We start from the raw sequence: 17,611 nt of genomic DNA on the forward strand, positions 1-17,611 counted from the left end.
TGCAGGGTACCCAACTCAGAGTGCCATCCATATTCCGAGGTGCCGTGTGAAGACCCTTTGTGTCAAGCAGAATAGCCTTACTCGTGCCAGACGGGCGAGTGGACTGCTCTAACTGCCTAATTCTTCTGGTTGAGAGCATCGGGCAGAAGTGTATTTTGAATCAATCTTTCTGTTTTAGGGCACAACCACTTTTCTTTGTAAATGTGTCTGGTATTTATTGGTTCTTCTATTGTCCAGAGGTTTGATGGTCAGAGTACAGTGCTGTTCAGGTTTCACCTTATGTAATTTTTTGTAATATTTGAGCTTCCCATTAAATTTTGAAGTCTAAAAACATGTGACTTTTGTGTTTAGGATCACATCTGCTTAATGCATTTTACCTTCAGCCATTTCTGTTATTCACTTAACATGTTTGTGCATTTGGTAATTTTTTCTTTGAGAAAGGTTGCGTGTGATCTGCCATCGCTAATTCTAGGAGGGATTTTGCCGTGTGATAGTTCTGCTGATGTAAGACTATGTCATACATTTTAACTAAAAGATTGGCTTAACCAGTAATCTTGGTTTTACCTGCATAGGAATGATATCAAATAGATAACATATTCCAACCAGGTGAACTGGGTTTGCAACTCTTCTGAATCACTGAAGCTACACTCTGTGCTACGTTCTGGTCTGTGGGCTTTCATGCTACCTCAGAAACATCCTCTTTCCTGCCTTTCACATACCTTTGCACATACGGACATGGATTAATTTTTCCTTTCTGTTGTGTACTCCTCTCAGCCCTCCGTGCTGCTGCTTCCCTTTGCTCAAATAATTGAAAAAACCTAAGGTATTACTAACAATTAAAAAAAAAAAAGAACAAAATAAGCAGAATTTTTTTTTTAGTTTTCGTAACTAAAATTTCTGCCAGGTGAATCCAATAAATAAAATCGCCCATAAAATAACCCCGACCAAACCATAAAGAATTCTTGTTTATAAAATAGCTGCTGCCTTTAGTTGCAAATAGCACTGGAAATCTCAGATGTCCTATTTTAAAAGGCTAACACTTCTGCTTGCTGCCAACAGAAATGCAGCTCTGTGCAGCCAGGCTGCAGCGTGGCGTGGTGCCACAGCGTGTCAGCTGGAAGTGGCCGGTTCTGCTAAGAATGGCCCCTGTGCCACGGGGAGGGATGAGCGCAGGCTGGCTGTGCAGGACCATGCTGGCTGTGGGCAGTGCGCAGCCACGTTAACACAGAGGGGTGGGAGATGTCACAGGCTTCCCGAGAGAAACAGCTCTGATTCGTCAGAGAAAAGGAGATTTCTTGTTGTTTTGAAGAAAAACAACTGTGTCTGAAAAATGTGACTGCAGAAGCGTGATTAATCTGCAAAAATCCAAAGCAGTATTGTAAAATCCTCAAATAACATCTGTGTTCAGGAGTATGAATGTAGAAAGCATGGAGTTTGTTAATTTGTCACCACCCTAATTTGGAACAGAAATAGTTAGAATGTGCTTTCCATGACCAAGTACCTCAAGAAATGATCACTGCTGTGACAAATCCTGCCTCAGCCCTGATGTTCATGTTACCTTGAGCTTTACTGAGGTCAGTGGAGGTTTCTGTTGTGTTATAGCTCATTTCAAGTATCTCTGCCCATACTCTTATCTACAAAGTTTTGGTTGCCTTTATCTTTAAACATATTTTGGGAACTTTCCTGCTCTGGCAGACTCTTTATTGCCGCAGAAAGGATTTCTTTCTCTCATTGCAGACCTACTTCTTTGTGGATCTCCTCTTCTGTATAATTTCAGTTATCAAGATCTCAGAATCAAGGACATTTTTGTCTCATGGCATACAGTTTTGTGTTATCCAGCCACTTCATGCTCTTTCAAATACATCATCTGTGCATCTGAATTTGTTAAAGCAGAGAAGGTCTCTATCCTAGGAAAGATGAAGCTGTTTTTATATTGCATTAATACTTTGTAAAATTATCCATAGGTCCCATGTAATTCTACTACCTCTATTAATAAAAGGATATATGGCATCTTAGGTGGTGTCCATTTAGCTTATATTCAAGGCAACTTCTGTGATATCACACATTGTGGCATCATTACGTTACTTTAAGTGAGTAAAAACTTGCAAGGAATTTTTGAAGAGACCACTTCTAGAAATTCATCTGGAATTTCATTTTGCATCTGTCCTGGTCTGGTGCTGGTGTAGCTAATTGGTATTCCAAGCACTACTTTAAGCTTGTCGTTGGTTATTTGTACCATATCCTTGAAAAAGGAAAGGCAACGAGGAAGAGAAACGTTAGTATCTGTACTTATGTTTTATCTCTGTTCTTTCCCTCTTCCCTATCAGTCTTGGCTCTAGTGGAGTGCAAGGTGAAATACGTTTCCTGTGATCTCGTTACCCATTGCTTCAGTTCAGTCTTTAACTGGAAAGAAAGGCAGTGGGTTGTGGTTAACTAGAAAGTTGGACAGGGTCTGGTCTTTTGCCTCCCTACTGAAGGTGAAGCTGTAATTACTTCTGTTATTGTGTCGTAGAGGATAAATGAAATAAAAAACTGAAGCACAAGTAATAGTGGATTTCTGTTTATTTTGCTTTCTCATACTGAATGAATTATCTTTAAATTATTAAGAAAAAGCAAACACTACTTCGTGTATTTGAAGTGTAGTAGATATTTTTCTTTACTTGAAATTCTACACGTGTTGATATATTGAGTAGGCAGTAAATGTGAAGTTATATATGTGCTGCCATTACTCAAAAGATTATTTGTTTCTTACGTTGAGGACAATTAATGGCAGCAGCCTGGTTAAACTTCCTGCCTCGCTGCTGATCAATAAGCACTCGTTCCAGAAAGTCGTGCTTCTGAAAGGTCTGGTATTAAATAAAAAACTGACATTTCAAAGATTGACTTTCATGCCTAATCAAGAATGTAACCATCTTAAATTTAAACCCTTTAGCATTCCCGTATTTTGTCTGCATTTTTATGCCGAAGTAGTACATTTTGTGAGGCTACCAGGGAGCAGAGAAGAACAGTATAAAGACTCCTTCTCACTTTGTTTGGTTCTACCCATATTTATCCTGTCATCACTTTCTTTTTCTGGTTTCAGTGATCAGCATTTGTCACAGCTGTATAGTTAACAAACCACTTGCAGAAAGAGATTTTGAAGTCAGAAGTCAGGCAGAAACCGAAGATTTGAACCCTTAGCCAAATGCATCACCTTTATTATTGAAAGAATATATTTGGGATTAAAGGCAATTGCTTGCAGCCAGTGAAAAATGGAATGTACGGCAACAACGCATCTAGTCAGGAGCTTATCAGCTGCAGTCGTATGCTCCCACCAGAATGAATGAATGCCACTTCCAAACATAACTAGCACGAACCATTGCTCTCCACGGAGCTGGGTTGTCGGAACATATCCTCGCACTGACTGCAGTTGATCCTTTGCTCTATTTTTCGTGCAGGCTTGGGAGATGGTTCAACAGTGGCTTGTGGCGAGTGTGAGCTCACTGTGTGATAAATAGCATAGAATATGTTGAACTCTGCTATATTCTGAGAGAGGTGAGAGATGGTTTTTTGTTGTGCAGGGTGCTTGAAGATGGAAAAATATAAAATACCCAAGGCTGAATCCTAGCTAATGTTTAGATATAAAGTAGATATATCAAATAATAGATTTATTATGTAAGCAGAACTAGTTGAAATAAGCAAAATAGTTGAGTAGTTTTTAAGAAATTTGTTTCTTTAGTTGGTAGAGAAAACATGACAGCAGTCTATTAAGACTTTATAAAGTTCTGGTGCAGCAAGAAAGGAGTGTTACAATATCATTTCTTGCAGTAATAAATTTAAATGGTCTGGTTGTTATTAGAATGCTGATCAGGAAGGAAACAGAAGTCTGTCCTTTTTTCATAAAATGGGATAAAAAGGTTACACACTTCAAAATGCAGAAAAGACAAATTAAAAGCTTAAATAACTGCAAACAGCAGGGTACGTCAGTAATGGAAGGACTTCTTAAATGACTTTGACAGCTTTTGCAGGTGCACATACTATGTCACTTTACCTAGTGGAGCACTGAAAAAGATTTATGGATCTCCTTTTGCAATTTATTAAGAGTTTCTTTTTTTCTTTTTCTTTCTTTGCGAAGTAGTCTGGACATACCCCTCCCTTGCAGTCATTTTTATTACAGCTCCTAGAGGAAAGTCACCTATTCAAAAACATGTGTTGCTTGTTGTCTCAGTGGCGAGCTTGCAGAGCTGTAAACTCTGGACAATGTTGATATTTACAGCCAGATATTTTCCTTTCCTTCTCCTCTTTCTTTCTGTATATGGGTCTGATTTAATTTGGTTTAATTCTTGAATTTTTTTCTTGTTTAAACCCTAAACATCTAATTTGATAGCAAAAATCTTTTCAGAGTCTGACCATCAGGAACTAGAAGTTTTCTGGTTGTTTTTTTTTTTAAGGTTTGTTGATGTATGCTATGTTATACTCTTTTTATACGTTATTCTTGCTTTCACTAACTTCCTTCCAAAATACTATCTGAAGATGCCCCAAGGGGCCAAATATGTGTAACTGCTGTGACTGTGCTGTTTGCTGATTTTAACTAAGTTCATTCAGTTCCTGTTTCTCAAAGACGTGACTTTTTTTTTTTTTATTTTTTAACTTTCTGACTATGTTCTTTGAAAAATTACTTATTGCATTGGCAAATCACAGAGTTATCTTGTGGGAATTTATTCAGTTGACAGAGTTAACCCATCTGAGAATAAACAAGGATTTGGTTTGGTTTTGTTTTTTGGAAATTTTCAACATTTTTAAAGATTCTTCTTTCCTGAAAAATCTTGTCTTTATGTTAATAGAGGTAAAGATGGCAGCATTTAATTCTGATGCAAATTTCAAGTGAAAGAGGGTTTTGCCCTCCAAATGTCAGTTCCGGGGTTAGAGCTTTAATGGAAGTGAATGTCATGTCAGTCAGAATTTTCCAGACCAGGTAGTGAATTTCCCGTCTTACAGAAGTAAACTATTTTAATTGCTGCAGTGAAGACAAATTCAAAAAATTTAAATCACTAAGGTAGCCAATTAACAGTATCAATTAAGGTAAAGTAGTTAACCTTCCTTGTAGTTACTTGCAGTAATGTGATTGATTTTGGTAATGATGGGAATAATTCAAAGAACTCTCAGAGCCTGGAAATAACTTGAATTTGCAAAGGAAATTTAATTGACTACTGCTAATGAAAGGAATAGATAAAATGCTTTTACTTCGCATGGTGTGGTACAACTGCAGGTAACTACCCCGGTGTGTAGCCACAAAAATGGGCCATCTTCTAGTAATTTGCTTTCTTGACAGTCTATGCTGTATTTAATAGATCTTGGTTGCCTTCAATAAGTTTCTTGTTTCTATTTCAAATTTCTATTTCTAAATGTTTTTTTACATATTTTGATTCTTTGCAATAAAATAATAATAGTAAAACCATTTCTGTTCAAAGTTTTAAAAATATTCCTATTTCTGTTGTGCTAACAAATAATGAAGTACTATTTTGTTACTATTTTGTAAGATAAGTCATATCTTATGATGACTTACTTATTCAGAACTGTTTTACCTGATTTATCTGTTATATTTCCTATAACCCAGCTTCATATTTAATAAATAGTGCTTCATAAAATGGTCCAAACTTCTTAATATTGCATTTGAGCACTCTTTGTTTGTTCTGCTAAGCTAAGTCAATCTAGAGAGTATGCTCTGTAAGGCATTTATCTGTAAAATACGTAGGTCACTCTGAAAGTAATGCCTCCTATTTATTTCCATGGAAACTACAATGGATACGTAGAACACAATAACACTCTCTGATAGAGCAAATTCTCAGCTACAACACATTGTTTCAACATAGTCACCACCAGTAGCTGTGCGTTTTCACCAGCAGGGAACAAGAGCCTGCATGCTGTGCTCATAACAGTCTGCACCAGAGAAGCTGATACGGTGTCATAGTACTCTAACTGTGCTCACATCCACTGTTTGGTCTCCATCAACATTCAGGAAGCATCGATGAATGTCAGTGGGTGCCGTTTTTTCCACATGGAGGAATTCAGTGTCACACCTTTGCTTCATACGCACTTCCATGTCAGACGCCATTTTGTCAGAATGCCTCTCTGCTGCTGTCTGTCACACAGCAACAACATGTGATGGAATATTGGCGGGAAGGTTCAACCTCTACCGCCACACTGCTAACATCCATCTCTGGTGTTGTGGGCCGACATAATGAAATAGGAGGCATTAGTTTCAGAGCAGTCCTTGTACATTAGAAATATTAATAGCATGTTTGTTCCTCTGTGTTCCATCCTATATCTTTTGCTCAGTGTGAAGCTTAGTTTGGGTTCTTTCTTTGTTTGTAATACTGTAATATTTTTTATTATTATTTTTTAATCAGCTGTTACTTGGTTTAACACGTTAAGAACCACATTTCTTTTCTGCAGACAAAGAAGTATAGAAAGTGCTTGATCTCTTGCTGGAACAGAAAAAATATGTGTCAGACTGTAAAGAACATACATTGAGTCATTCCTGATGATAATGGAGAAAAAAAGTATAGTATGTGTTCTGGTACATGTAGAACACTGACAACATCTGTAACAGGCGACATATTGAAATCCTCACAATACAAGATCTCTAAGCTCCTTCTAGCCTGAAATCAAGGCCGTATTTCCTTCCCCTCAGAGGCTTGTTGTAGGCTTAGGCATTTGGTGAACTGTATGATGAGATGTGGGCAGTAGCACTTCTTTATACTTGTGTATGATTTTCTTTTAAGTTAGCTAACACTGTTTTTCCTTTGCACAAATTCCATCCATATGTCTTTAAATTATGGCCAGTCTTAGAAAGCTGGGAATCGCTTCTGTGGATGGATTGTTCTCACAGTTAATTTCTTGTGGGTTTTGATATGAAACGATTGTAAGAGATGCACAGGCCTTCAGACTATCACTTGTGTATCACAAATTTCTAACTTAAATGTTCTGGTCAAGATAAGAGATTTTTTTTTCCAAGTATAGTAAGAATCTTCAACCTGGTTACGTTTGCTAAATAGGAATGTGATTAAACAGTTTTATGTTTATAAGGCTTGAGTGATGCTTTACCTTGTATAGGCGGCCTTCTGCTAATCAAGGCTTTGCATAAATAATAATGCACTCCATAGACCATGAGGAAAAATGGTTTTCTAGCTCTTTAACTGGTTACGTCTGTGAATTTTGTGTTCCCTTATAACAATCTTTAGAAGACTGGATCAATATGTGCCTTTCCTCATCAGGTGCTTTGAACATCTTAATGAGTATAGTAGCAGCTAGATTTCAAATAATGCTGACATGCGTTTGGGTTTTGGTTTGTTTGTTTAAAAAAGACAAAAAATGTGTAATATTAGTTTTCTGTCCTCCAGACACGTTTCAACCAGCACCTCAATAATCAGGATTTTACCTTGGATGAAGATGATGATGATGAAATAGAGAGAACAAGCAAGTAAGAGGCCTGTTGGGATATATGTGTATGCATGGGAGAAAGAGTAAATAGCATCATTCAGCAAAGTTAAGTTCAAGTGGTCAAATAATTTAGGATTAAATCCCCTTTTGAAAGAGAGGCAGGCTACTATTCATTTTAATTACTTATGGTGGTTAGGAGAGTTTGATATAATCCTGAATTTTTACGCATTCAGGATACAAAGAAGCAGTGAAATTATATTTGTCAACGTGATGACTTCAGCTAACCTGGTCCTTAAGTTTTTGGTGTTATCACAACAATGCAAAGTTTTCTGAAGGGACGGAAAGGGAATTATTGCCTGGTGAGTTTTATGTGAAGGACTTGGTATGTATGAATTAAATAAAAATCTGAAATTGAGGATTTAGGTTTGTTGAGGTATTCTCTGAATTTTGGAAGATGATGTTTGATAATGAATATATGGATATTAGCCATCAAGGACACTGATGTAAAGTCAAGCAGCTAAGGCATGATGCGGTAGAAAGAATGGAGCTAGAAGTGTTTGAAGGATATGATTAAAACAATGAGCCATGGAAACAGCTTTTCTAGTAGTATTCCAGAGAGACAAGGGTAGGGAAAGACTGCAGTAGTATGGGAGTCAGAAGTAAAGTTATTGCAATGAGTGAAAGAGAAAAAAAGAGACAAAAACACCAATTAGCATTGCAGATAGGTAGTACTTGGGGTAAATCTGCTCAGGTGACAGAAGAAGAGTTGCAGGATGAGAGAAAAGTGGGGTTCATGTTCATTTTAAGTCTTTGAATGTATTCTGCTACTTACTTTCAGCAGTTTCTATAATAACGTGGATTTTATGCTCCCAACTGATGTAAAAGATTTTGTCTTTAGGTTATCATCAGAAGACAGTGAGGAAGCTTCTGCTTGCTTTTATGATAGTGATGATTCCGGGGACACTGGAATAACTTCTCAGCAACAAGGAGAAATGGACTTGCTTGGGGAGATTTTGGACACGCTGAGCACACACAGTTCTGATCAAGGAAAGCTTTCAGGAGCAAAGAGCCTGGACTTCTTTAGGTCAATGGATGACATTGATTACAAGACTACGGTTAGTCTCCTGCTTTCACTTGAAAAATAACCACAGTCCTTTTATACTGGAATCCTGCACTACTGAAATCAACAACATACAGACCAGTCACTACTGAATAGTCCTTAGAATTGCTAGCATGTCATTCTGCTGCTGCAAAACAGCACACCCATGCTGGCAACTTTGTGATGGATTTTCATGAGTCAAGATATTGGTTACACTTCAGTTTACCAAGTCATCTGGGGAACAGTATTTTTCCCTTTTAACAGTAACCACATACAGAACTGTGAATAATGTAATAATTTACTTAATCAGATAATTTAGTATTATATTTAGCTGTCCAATCTTGAATTCCCAGAGCTAGTTTTAGTCTATGTTGTGCGGTTTAGAAGGTATTTCCATTTTCACATTGCGTCATTACACTAGTCATATTGAGACAAAGACATTTCCATCTGAAGTCCTGGAATCCACAAGCAAACTGCTTTATTGGTCAGAGCTCTTGCCTACAATTTTATAAACCCTCCCCGACTCGCTGCCATGTTGTTAGCTGAAAAAATATTGGTGTTTTTGAATCCTGGCTTATATCAGCTGTCCAACATTTACTTTTGCTGAAAGGAATCCGATAGTCAGAGATTTGTCACTGGAACAACGAATTCTGACAAATGTTTAAAAAGCTTGTAAAATTTGATATTATGAATGTCACGCAGGGGTCACATTAATAAAACGCCCATTTTTGTTTGTTTAGCTAAAAGTTGGTATAATTAATTACTGAAGCAAAGAGGAAATACCATCTGGTTTTAGTTTTAGTCCAACTTCTTCTCATATTGTGGTACAAACCAGCTAAGTGTCTTTGTTCACTGTCAAAACTGCTTGTGCAGAGACTGAACGGGCGGGGGATGCGGAATCTTTGTACAAAAGGTGATCCCTAGGATAAAAGACAGTGTTCTGGCAAGAGAGCTTAAAAAAAAAAAAGAAAGAAAAAACCCACAACCTTGCTCTTATGTTGTTTCTGGAACTGTTGCTTTGTAATATTGAAACCCAAAAGCGATCCATGATTTAGGAGCCCACAAAATCCATTACAGTATTTGTTTCAAAAATGCTAGTGTTTCTTGTGACATGAAATATAAACACATTCTTTCTTTCAGAACAAGTCGAATGCACCTAGTGAGAGCAACCTTACCCTGCTGTGCAGCAGTGCTAACGACCAAGCAGACTGGAATCTCGGTCAGGATGACAGTGTTCTCCACGGGAAACAACTCCCTCCATCACCAAGGAAACAAGTTTCTTCCGGTGGCCATAGAGAGTCTCTCTCCAACCTGGAAGAGGAAAATAGTGAGAAAACCGTTATTACTGACAAGATGGATACCACTTGTGGCTGTATAGCTTCCCCATCTCCAGTACTATCAAGTGACCGTTTTGCTTCTCTAGAAAGTTTCAAAGTGGGCTATAAGTATGCAAAGCAGAATGAAACACTAAGCAATACCTCAGAAGATCTGCTCCCAGCAAATCTTGCTCAACATCCATCCATTCTGGTCCCTTGGGAGAAAGATAGGAAGGAAGGAAATGAAACTCCAGATGAGGGAGGGCTTCTTCAGGAAGTGGTATCTTTATGTAAGCTGAGTTCTGCTTTTCACTATGGTTTAAATATTTCAAAGGATAGCTTATCCAGCAGTAGCAGCGGAAATAAAACGTAAGAAAACTATGAGAAGAGAAACTTGACTCCCATAAGAAGTTTAAAGGGAGACTACTCAGGACTCCATATAACATGATAACCAAAATATGAAGAAGAAATAAGAGATTTTCCATCATAAAAAACAATTCTCTTCAATTCAGTATGCATCTTCTGCCATTGGGACATTTGCTTCTATGTTTACCCAGTTCATTTGTTGGCTGTAGTTAGGTCCACAAAATGGAACTAAATATATAAATGCACTCTTAAATCAGGTACTAGTTAGTCTCTGTGCTACAAATACAGCAGGTGTACGGTGCTTCCTAGCGTTTACTTCCTCTAAGCAGCAGGAAAGGTATCACCTAATAGGTAACCAGGTTTTGAAGGTACTGTATTAATCCCATTTAGCAGGAAATGAACCAAACAGTCTAGATTTGTCTGCAATGTACAAGTGTTGATACTTATAATTAATAATAATTGCCTTAATCTTTTGAGAAGAGGTTTAACTATCTTAGAAGATAAATGCAAATGTACGAAACAGCAATAATAATATTCCATGACAAGATTTTTTTTCAGCAAAGGGAGGGAAAAGGAAGTTTTTTTAGATTAAGGAATCACTAGTGAATATAACTTGGAACTTACTGCAAACTTAAACTGTGGCTCTGTCTTCCAGACATCAAAAAGGTAGCACGTGCTTTTCTCTTTTCTGCAAGGTACATGAAGTGCTGAATTATAATGTGAAGTTTGTTAACTTCTGTTTACAACTAAGACACTTTAAAGACATGTTATCCAGCTTCCCTACACAGACTATTTCATCTGCAAAATTTCAGAACGGAAAGTGTAAGTGGAATTGATAGATTCCTTTTTTATTATTATTATTTTCTACAATCTTTTAGTGTTTGGAAACTGATTTGTGCCTCTTCTGTGATATTTTCTTTTGATTAGTAGATACTTTTTGAAGGTAGTTTGAGTTACTGTTATTTGGAAGTCATTTTTAGTTAAATTATTAAATACTCATCACTGGGAATGTCATGTAACACTAGAAAATTAAAATTACTGATCAGTGTAAGACAGCTTATATCCAACTCTCATCTGAGCCATTTTCAACATCTAAAAATCTCTTTCCAAATTTTGTGACAGAGAATAAATGGACTTATTGTACATTGTATTTAGAATAAGCATTTGTCCTCCTTCTGGCAGCATTCCTGAAGAATATTTACATATTTAAAATCCAAAAATTACTACTCCTGCTCTATGGAGCAACTCCCTCATTTTCCTTTTCCTTTTTTTTTTTTTTTTTTTTAAATTCCCCACTTTCCTTTTTCCACCTCTCCACCTTACCATACATGCATTCCTTTCTCCAGAATAGCTCAGAATTGGAAAGGTGTGAAGTCGGTTTCAGTAGATTACCATTGTCAGCTTTGAAGGGTATTTGTGATGTAGTTAGCAGAAGTAACACGTGGGTTTAAAATGAACCGTGCCTGAGAGGAATGTTCTCCTGCTCTTCTAAACTGATGCCAGAAATGTTTTTTTCTTTCTCGTTTTGGCATGAATGTTTAGTCATAGCCTCAGTGTAGGCCTGAGTGAGCAACTTAATGAGGTCAGGAGTTGGATCAGATTGCGCTTTAATATCTTTCTAGTAGTTTGTAGCAAAATTTAATATCAGTCTCCGCGCTGAGATTTATGAATGACTTTTCCTTCTAGCCAGCACAAATGGAAAGGGTTTTCTTGACTGCTTTATTACAAGGCAGCTGACCTAAGGGAATGGATCGGTATCATTAGACAGGCAACGTTTGATGCTTTACTGAAGAGATGCAAAGGCATCTCTGCGTAAGGCTTTAAAGCAAAAGTTTCAACTATGTCTTCCAAAATTTTGGTCTGTTTGTGGAGAAGGGGAGGCTTAGTACTTGTCATTGAGGATAAGGCTCCAGAATTAACTTTTTCAATCAGTGCAAGGAAGGTAAAAGGTTGTAAAGGTAAAAGTGGAAATCTTAGGGAAACGTCTGTGTCTGATTAGAGCATGAGCATTCCTGAGGGCATCTGCAATCTGTATTGCTGGAGAATCTCAGTGTTTCTGAGTTAGAGGTTTTATGTGCTGAGCTCTGTACTCTGTCCTTTGGTTTCCAGTAATGTGTTACAACATGCTGCATAAGCTGGAAGTGGATTTTTTAAATTAATGTAAAAATGTTATTTGGCAAAATGTTTTACGCAATCAGAAATAGCAAAGATTTTAAATAATTTTTGTCGTAACCTTTCCAGCAGGGTCAGAATGTTTGACTCAGATTCTGTTCAGATTAGAATGGCAGGGAAACTGCATAGATGCTTGTGGTGACGTGATGATAATGACACAGTTGAGGGCATTCTTTGCTGGTACTAAAGATTATCCAAAAGTAGTGCTTCTAAGTGCATCTAAGGGAAGACAGCCGATACAAAGGTCTGCGTTCTTGTAGAACTTCTCACTTGTTCTCATCCTTGTCCTTGCAATTTGCTAAATGGAGTTGCAAAATTTGCCTTTTCTTTTCCTTTGTATCCAACACAGCGCTTCTGTCCACAGCTCTATCTAAGATGATCAAGTTATCTTTGTTTATTAAAGATAATATTGATATCTTATGCAGAAAAATGGAACAATTTCAGAACTTCTGGCCATTGTTCCTTTCAAATCCATCAAACATGCAAGTCCAGGAATGCTGCCAGAAAATGGTTTTCAAAAATGTCTATCTGATAGAATAAATCCTACTGGCTTTATATAAGAGTTAGGCACTGAACTCCTATTATCACATAGATTGTCCCATTCTCACCTTTGTGGAAAAAATATGGAAGCTATATGAGGCTGGTAATATTCATGTAGTTACTATATGGAAAATAACATTGAAAACTTGCTAGTGGAATTGCTCAGAATTGCTGTGTCACAGTAATAATTCGCTGTTACACTGAGTGAAAATACAAGCTAAAAAGAAATAGACAGCTGAGTTACAATAGATGGGAGATAAAATTCAACTTAGAATTATTTTTTATTTCAGTTGCCATCAAAATATTTCTGCTTTCTTTCCTTACTATTTATAAAGCCTGCAGAGTGTTTATAGTCACTAAGTGGTATGTCTTTTTGGTTTTGAACCCTGTATATGCTCAAAAAACTCAGTCTTATATCTGCATTGAATTTAACTGTAGGTACCTTTTTAAATGTGTAATGTTAAATAATCTTTTCCACTTACTATCAGTGATCTTTTAAAAAGGCTAATATTTGTGCCTTATTGAAATGCCATTACCAGTCACCAAATAGACAAAAGTCCAAAATAATATTTTTGATTCAACACTGTTCTCCTCTGTCCTTGTGCTAGTATAAAACTGTCTATTGGCTACATATGCAGTATTTTTATTACCACATTGGGTTCTATATTGAGATAAATTGTCCAGATCTGGTACTTTTTACAAGTTTTATACTTGTATGCTTCTTATTTGTGGAAATTCTTCTAATGTCTTTGAAAATCATCAGCGTTCCTCACCAGCTTCTGGTGAGAAGTGAATTCTGTTTGGTCAGAGCTCCTGTGGTGGTCGTCAGAGTCCTCTTTTTTCTAACTCATCAAGATCTCAAAAACCTCCCCATTCCTCCTGTTTTAGGGAGTTATCAGGTTATTTGATTAAGCTTTGTAGTCTGTTACTTACACTTAGGAACAAATTTCTGACATAAACAGACAGTTCATTTAACACAGATATCTGCCTGAAATGAGCTGTATTGTTTTGAAGGAAAAAGTAGAGTCGGTAGAAAGAGATTGCTGAATTGTTCCAATGAGATAGTGAAGCAGAGCCTGGGAGTCCCCAAGAAGGGGCTTTAAGGGAATCCAGGTTTCAGGATCTTGTTTAATATTCTAGCTCAGTTGTAGTGATTCCAACTGAATCATATAGGCAATAGTAGTACTGCCTATGGCATAAATCCCCTCTGGGATTCATGGAACGGATAATACGTTGTCCCAGTCAAAGCCTTCCCATCCATGCATACAGCATTGCAACGCTGTGGAAAACAGCATGGATATTCAGGGAAGAACAGTACTGTGGGCACTAATGTGATCCTTGCCTACCCTCTATGCATGCAGAGGGAAGGCAGTGGTGTGCTCTCCCATCCCACATTTTTGGGGATCATGCAGCTCCTAAAACTAGACTTGTTTTGAGGAAAAAATGTTGTTGTAGAAGTTCTCATATAACATTTTGACTGAAATCTCCATTGTCATTTAGCATTTCATTAGTAGTGCTGCTGTTTGGCGGAAGATGGGGTCCTCAGAAACCCCATCAGTAGCTGAAGTCTCACTCAGGCATGGTAACACAGACTTCAGATGGAATTTTTTTAGACACGCTGGGAGCTTCTGAAAATCTAACCCAATCTGTTAATGTTATAGATCTCAAAAATCTGTTTTAGATGTCTTTTTGGGCTTTAGAATGAGCGTGTTATAACCTTGTGTTCTTGTAAACTGTGTAAAGTTTTAGGCAAAAGAAAGGCTAAGCCAGGTTTTTAAAGCAGCTTCTATTTTTCCACCTACAATCAGTTATATTCAGTCCTACAGAACAATCTTTCTTCGGTGCAGCTGTCTAATTGAATTGCTAGGAGCATCTCAAAGCTTTTCTCTATGCATGTAATTTGAAGAAACATTTCATGCAATTAACAAAGTGCCAGTGTGAGGCCCTTTTGCAAACACACCCCTGTGAAATCCTGCCTGTGGTACCCTGCCCAGCAGAAAGCCTCTGAATTGCTGCCCTCTCCAACTGCGGGGAGGGGCTGGGCTGCCCTTTGTTCCCAAGGGTGATGGCTTCTCATCTCTTGGTGCCAGGCCTCCGTCCAGGTGCTGTGAGACTTCAGTCACCTTGCACCCAGCAGGCTAGAGCTTCAGCCTAAATAACTGGGGCTACCAAAAATGGTGTCCAAGGTAAGCAGCTTCTTTATTGCAAAGATCAGACTGGTAAAGGCTGCCTGTTCCCGGAGAGAATCTTTGCAGTGTGAATGTAGGAAAGCACCAGCAAAACCAGTGTGGATGGATACGTGACTTGTCTTCTGTAATGTCTTTGCTGCTATTAGATGTGTGCGTCTGCCAAGCACTGCTCACCTACTAACAGAATCTGGGCTGGACAGAATATGTCCTTGTCCCCACCCCAAGGGTGTGGGCCATGTCATGTTCTTCAGGGTGGATGAGAACAAAGGAATGAAAAAGTGATGGTATTTATTTACATGTAAAACCTTCCTTGATTTGCTTTGTAATGTCTGTTTCACAGCTTCATCTGGGGGCCGGCTGAAAGTACTTGTTAAGACTTTCCTGGAGGCTGCTAAACTTCCTCTAAATAGAGTTGTCAGAAGAGTCCATGGCCAGTGTAGTGTGGAGCGCCTGGTAGTTGGCAGGGTCGTCGTCATTTTCAGCTGGGTTGGAGTAAGAAGCAGGTAACACAGCTGAAAGGCATCCCAAGTTTTACTGTAGTAAAGGGTACTCAAATCCACTTATACTATTCCCAAGGTCAATACTAAAAATATTAGTATTTAGAATCCAGTAACAGTATTAGCATTTGAAAATTGAGTTGGGTTCAAGTTTGTTATGGTTCTATGTGAATTGATATTCTGTTTCTGTTAAAAATAAGGGAGCTACTTGGTTTCAGGGGGAATGTGTTGACTTTCAAATCTTCAGTGAATTTTGTGCAATATTTCTCCTTGTTTCAAAGTAATTTAGTAGTTTTGAATGTGCACATCTGCTTTTCAAGCAGATCTTCAAAATTGTATTTTTAGAAAATGTGTAAAATTACATGTAGCACTGAAATATGGTTGTAAGATAAAAACATGAAGAATATATTCTAATGAGGCAAATGTATATTTCCTATGACCAGGAATAATTATGGATGTCACATTCTACAGAAATAATGAAGCCTGAGCCAATGTTCATGTACAAATGAGTAATTTTAAAACTGTAACCCACTTCAGTTGAAGTAGGATTAAATATTAGAATTTGTAATCTCTAGTTATAATTTGATCATTTTTTCCTTTCGTTGTTACAAATAAATAAATAAGGAGTTAGGCACTGCTTTTCATTAGCACTGATGAGGGGACAGTTCAGGGTGATGACCTTATGGTTATTATCAATTTAGTTTGTGACATCCCTAATTATCATAAGTCATTACTTAAAAGATGAACTGATGTTTGCCAGTATCCTTTTAATTTTCTGTAAATTAATATCTTTGTATATTGATGTACATTTTGTTTTAACCTTTGGTTTTCCCTGGAGAGCTTCTTTAAATTAATTTACTTGAATGAGGCAATAAAGCACTGTGGAACAGCTAGTCTTGGTGCAGCTAATGCACAAGAGCATCGCATCTGTTACTTCATGGCTTTTGAGAAGGAAGAGAAATTTTAAATACCCAGATGTTTAGCAAACTGGTCATTTGTGTTTGTCTACTTTTTTAAGACCTGTCTCAGTTATGATGAGAAATCATCAACGTGGAACAAAGACATATTATATATCCAATCACTTCTAATTTTTTTCAGAACATTTTATTAGTGACTTTTGAAATCAATGTTAATGTCCTTATGTTTTTTAATACCTGTAGGAAAGGTATAAAATACAGGACATTTTGAGGTTTTATTGACCATTTTAATAATTTTGCAGACTTAAAGAAACCTAACGAGCATCATGCTAACAGGTTTAGCAATTTAGTTAATCACTGGCCTTTAATACCACTGGAACCACATCTAAAAATTTATTCCATGCTTTTGCACCCTCTGGACTACTGTTCAAAGTCATCTCAAGAATTGTATTTCAGACCTTAGACTACTCTTGGTAGTGCACTGTGTAATATGTAGTAAACGAGCTGAGGGTTTGTTTGGTTTTGTTTTATTTGGAGGGGTGGGGGTGGGTTTTTTCCTTCCAAGTTTATGGTTGTCAGTAGAAGTTGTTGGTGAACTCCACATTGCCATAAAGTGCCCAACACTGTATTATAAAATAAAACCTATCGATATTTAAATATCCTGGATGATCTTGTTTGATGGGTTGGCATTGATAGTGTTTTCATACTTACCAGGTATATAGAATAATAGAAAAGTACTATGTTTTATTGGGAGCTTTTATCTGTTGTTTATTTCAGTTTCTCAAATACAGAGAAAATTGCGTTTTCTCATTAAGTACAGTTTAGACAGTATATAAGTGAAACGCCGATGTCCTTTGTAATTCTAATGGTAGCTTTGCATCCTTTAAAGAGTGGTTTGTGATTCACTCTTCTGAATTAAGAGCAAATCACAATTAAGGGCAAATTGATGTCTTGTGCAAAAAAACCTTGGAGGCTGTGATTTCAGTACTGATATGCTCAATCTGCAGCTGATGGAAAAAAAATACAAATCACATTCATAGAAGGCAGTGAGGCTGTGGTTTTAACACATGGTACTAGACTTGCACCAGCTCCC

General features: G+C 37.3%; 1 protein-coding gene across 3 annotated transcripts in view; it reads left to right on the top strand.

Annotated features, from left to right (window-relative positions):
- The window catches only part of DENND1B (DENN domain containing 1B), a 151,690-nt gene extending 134,515 nt beyond the window's left edge, over positions 1 to 17,175 (top strand). For all 3 annotated transcript variants that reach the window (XM_021404161.1, XM_021404162.1, XM_021404163.1), the window contains 3 exons: positions 7,383 to 7,462; positions 8,321 to 8,537; positions 9,662 to 17,175. In XM_021404161.1, coding sequence (XP_021259836.1) covers positions 7,383 to 7,462; positions 8,321 to 8,537; positions 9,662 to 10,210 — 846 coding nt within the window. In that variant the 3' untranslated portion in view covers positions 10,211 to 17,175. The remainder of the gene's footprint in view (positions 1 to 7,382; positions 7,463 to 8,320; positions 8,538 to 9,661) is intronic.

Source organism: Numida meleagris, chromosome 7 (genome assembly GCF_002078875.1).
Source record: "Numida meleagris isolate 19003 breed g44 Domestic line chromosome 7, NumMel1.0, whole genome shotgun sequence".
In the NCBI taxonomy this organism is placed as follows: Eukaryota; Metazoa; Chordata; class Aves; order Galliformes; family Numididae; genus Numida; species Numida meleagris.